The sequence below is a fragment of the Panthera onca genome, chromosome B3 (genome assembly GCF_046562875.1).
Source record: "Panthera onca isolate mPanOnc1 chromosome B3, mPanOnc1 haplotype 2, whole genome shotgun sequence".
Lineage (NCBI taxonomy): Eukaryota > Metazoa > Chordata > Mammalia > Carnivora > Felidae > Panthera > Panthera onca.
In genome coordinates, this window is record NC_138344.1 from 70,423,363 (window position 1) to 70,428,051 (window position 4,689).

Below are 4,689 nucleotides of genomic sequence, written 5' to 3' on the forward strand. Positions count from 1 at the left end.
ATCTGTATTGGTGGCCTTAATAACATGTATTATGGAGAATATAAGAGTAATTTGTCTATTTTCAAAGAGCTTAAAATTGATCTGGGGTAAGAATCACAACACTAGAAATGAGAGACCTCAGATTAGAAGAGATTTACGTAGCTCATTTTCTTGTGTTCCTTCAATTTCAGAATATTGGTACCTAATGCACATGGTATACCTGGAGAATAAGTAAATGGTAGATCACATGAAACGGACCATAAATACACTGGAAATTGTTATAGGTTTTACACTAAGGAAAGTTTTATTATATAGATGAGACCATAAGGTGTCCTAAAGGATATGGTTAAATGGACAGAGGAATTTGTGGACATGAAAGCATGTAAGGATAGAAAAAAATGAATGACGAATTCAGAAAACCATGAATTTGTTTTTGCTGAAATAGAAGTTGAATTTTTGCACTATTATAAAACAGTATTGGATGTTTAGGGTGGATGAGAGGCTTATTGTGAAGGCCTTGGTGAACTTGGGATTGATAAGGGAGTTATGAAGCTGCAGGTTTCTTAAGAAGACAATAACAGGATGAAAACAGAATTCTTATGAGAATGTTCAATTCCTAAAGATAAACTGTATTTGTGGGGGAATTACATTATGTATCATCAACAAAATGCAATTTGATAAAGCCATAAAATGTTTTGGATTTTCATGTGCTCATAGAAATATATTTTTAATGTATTGACAACCCAAAGAAAATAACTATGCATATGAACACTATTCTCTCAATAAATAGTAGTGAATACTATGGTCTTAATAAAAAGCATATAAATGTAAACATATACTAGTACCCACAACAACACACACACACGCAAAGAACACACACAATGTACTAATGTGTATATTACTGTTCTCAGAGGATATCCAGGAAACAGACTGTTAACAGTTATCCTGCTGCTCTGTGTGCCATGTGTTCTTTTCCATTCACATAAGCTACTTTGATCCTTTTTAAAAATAAATTAGGGAAAAATAAATATTTCTAACAATTTTATTGCAATGGTTATTCTGTTTCTGTTTAAAAGTGCTTTAACATCCAATTTGACATTTTAAAATAAATATGCTTAAAATTCCTAATTTACATGGATTTTGCTTTAACACTGATTTTAATCTAGATCCTGAATATTCATTATATATTTTATTCATTCATTCACTCCTTCAATAGACATTAGTCAGATGCAAGAATGTATATAAACTATTTCATGTATATTTGAAGTCTATCTTGTTCTCTTCAAGTGCAGTTTCAAAAATGGGATTTCAAAGCGTTAGTATGGATCTTTTAAATATTAGCCATAAAACTGAAAGGAGATACAACTTTTCTTAACATGGAAGTAACTTTAAGTACTTAATGTAACTTTGTACTTTGCATCAGTCCAAGGTTCTCAGAGTAGGAAACTGGCCAGAGAACAAGTTTATGTAGAAAAAATACATCCCCAGTTGGATAAATGTACCCATGAGATTGCCTCAGAGAAACAGATTGTACAACATTATGATGCTTCTTCCTTCTGTTTCTGATGATTGGGAGCATAAATAGCAGGAAATTGATGGCAATATGGGAAAAGGAGATGCAAGGCTATTCCTGGGATTCACATGAGGCACTTTCCCATGAAAGTATTTTCCCCTCTCTGGTAAAAAACAATGGCACAAAAGGAAGGCTTTAATTACTGCAGGAGCTTTTTAAGAACCTAGATAATTGAGGAACTATTACGGTTGAAAATATTTTTTTTAGAACAAAGCCAATAAAACCAGTGTCGTTATAAGGATGGGATGATGGGAAAGCTATGGTATGAATTTAGATGACTGTACTGAAATAATGGTATTTCTATTACCCACATCAGTCAGTTACCTCAATTACCTCATTTTATCATTTTGAAGCTGTGATAAATAAACATGCACAAGCTAACCAGTGGTCCTCTGTATAGCAATACACAAGTGAATGAATGAATACACACTGAAAAGGAAATAAATTCAGTTCCATTTGGCTGTGAATTTTCTATATCCTTGGTATGTCTTGCTTAAATTCCTGGAAGAGGCATTTGATGTGAATAATGTTAAATATTGAGTGAATAAATTATGCATGACTGATAAATATAAACATATATCTCTATATATGCACACACATATATAAATTGCATGGTTTGACCCTGCTAGTGTACAATGACCATCACTGGTACTAGCTTGAGCTGTGAGGGATTCATTCAAAAATGGAGCAGGGAGGAGAAGAGGTATATTTTTCAGGAGATAGAAGCTTAGAAGTAAGACTTAAGGTATTTATTAATATTTGTTTACCAGAATCTCTTTCAAAATATGAGTCTTTAGAATCCTATCTATATTTTCTGCATATATCATTTCCAGGTTAAGAAATTCAGTATTATTCTGTAAATGTAGAACCCACCATGATCTTATCTTATTTAGGAGATTTATTTACCATTATCTTATTTATGGACTCTTTATAGCACAAAGAGGCATTCAATATCATGGGATTTTATTATTTTTTTTTTTTATTTTACTGAGGAGGAAATGTAACCCTCAGAAGGAGGTCGTTGTCATATGCTGCCCAATGAGTAACTCAGCTAGGTGTTGTATTGAGGTCTTTGGAATCCAAGTTCACAGTCTATATGATTGTGATTTCATGTACTGTTTTTATTTTTGTCTCTCAGAAATGTATATTCTGAATTCTCCTTGCTATTTGGTACACTGCTTTGGGCCATTTACGATATCACTGACCAACAAAATTTCCCAAAAGTGGGAGGTGCTTTAAGTTCACCTGTCTGAGTATCAAAATTAGACACCAACATGAACCATCCTTTGTGTAAACACAACTTTTCTGCCCACAATTCTTACTCATTTTGATTATGATGACATAAAGTTGATAACATGGAAAGGGTGAACCATTCAGTGGTGTCTGAGTTCATTTTGCTGGGACTTTCCAAATCTCAGAATCTTCAGATTTTATTCTTCCTAGGATTCTCTGTGGTCTATGCTGGGATTGTGTTAGGAAACCTCCTCATCTTGGTCACCGTGACCTTTGACTCACGCCTTCACACACCGATGTATTTTCTGCTTATCAATCTCTCCTGTATGGATATGATCTTGGCTTCTTCTGCTACCCCTAAGATGATTGTGGATTTCCTCCGAAAGCAGAAGACCATCTCTTGGTGGGGATGTTATTCTCAGATGTTCTTCATCCACCTCCTAGGTGGGAGTGAGATGATGTTGCTCGTAGCCATGGCAATAGACAGGTATGTTGCCATATGCAAACCCCTCCATTACACGTCCATCATGAACCCCCGAGTGCTTGGTGGGCTGCTGCTATCCTCCTACACAGTTGGATTTGTGCACTCATCTAGTCAAATGGCTTTCATGTTGAATTTGCCCTTCTGCGGTCCCAACGTGGTGGACAGCTTCTTCTGTGACCTTCCCCTTGTAATCAAACTCGCCTGCAAGGATACCTACATGTTACAACTGCTGGTCATTGCTGACAGTGGCCTCCTGTCCCTGGTCTGCTTCCTCCTCTTGCTTGTCTCCTACACGGTCATCATACACTCAGTCAGGCACCGTGCTGCTAGTGGTTCCGCCAAGGCCTTCTCCACTCTCTCGGCACACATCACAGTTGTGACTTTATCGTTTGCCCCATGTGTCTTTATCTATGTATGGCCCTTCAGCAGATACTCTGTAGATAAAATTCTTTCTGTGTTTTATACAATTTTCACACCTCTCTTAAATCCTATTATTTATACATTAAGGAATCAAGAAGTAAAAGCAGCCATTAAGAAGATAAGAACTCAACACATAAATTCAGAGTCCAGAGTGCTAACCATTACACCATAGAACTCGACATATAAATTCAAAACCCACTTTGTAGATGATGCCTCCAAAGAGATAATCTCTTATTTGGACATTTTAAGGAATGAACTTTTAATGTATTTGAAGTTCTGTATTAGGAAACAGTAGGTGTTTTTAAATTTTTTTTTTCCAACGTTTTTTATTTATTTTTGGGACAGAGAGAGACAGAGCATGAACGGGGGAGGGGCAGAGAGAGAGGGAGACACAGAGTTGGAAACAGGCTCCAGGCTCCGAGCCATCAGCCCAGAGCCTGACGCGGGGCTCGAACTCACGGACCGCGAGATCGTGACCTGGCTGAAGTCGGACGCTTAACCGACTGCGCCACCCAGGCGCCCCAAGAAACAGTAGGTGTTTAAATTGTTAATGACAATTTAAGGAATGGACATTTTAAGGAATGAACTCTTACTGTATTTGAAGTTCTGTATAAGGAAACTGTAGGTTTTTAATTGTTAAAGAGCAAACCCCTTGTTTGTCGCTATCACTGGTTAAAAGCATGACATCTACAATCTGGAAGACATGCATTTAAATCCTCTCTTCACTACTTCTTCTCATGCAAATTTGAAAAGAAAAATGAATAAATTCTCTTTCTCTAGTTCTTTATCTGCAAAAACTTCTTTATATGTTTCTTTTATTATTTTGGCATGTTTTTAATCTTTACAATTGTTATTTTTACTACTTCTATGACTCTTGTAATTATTACTGCTGCTATTGTAGTTATTACTGGGAATCTGTATGTAGAAAATGTACACAGATGATCCCTCACAGAGCTGTTAGCTGAGTGTCTGAGTAACTACTGTTTGGTGCTAGTGAAGT

General features: G+C 36.2%; 1 protein-coding gene across 1 annotated transcript; it reads left to right on the forward strand.

The window, feature by feature from the left end:
* The first annotated feature begins 2,823 nt into the window (after positions 1-2,823).
* On the forward strand, positions 2,824-3,861 carry LOC132677177 (olfactory receptor 4K13). The gene has a single exon (XM_060629067.3). It carries the CDS (start codon positions 2,908-2,910, stop codon positions 3,859-3,861), a length of 954 nt encoding a protein of 317 aa, XP_060485050.2. The 5' UTR covers positions 2,824-2,907.
* Positions 3,862-4,689: the final 828 nt, after the last annotated feature.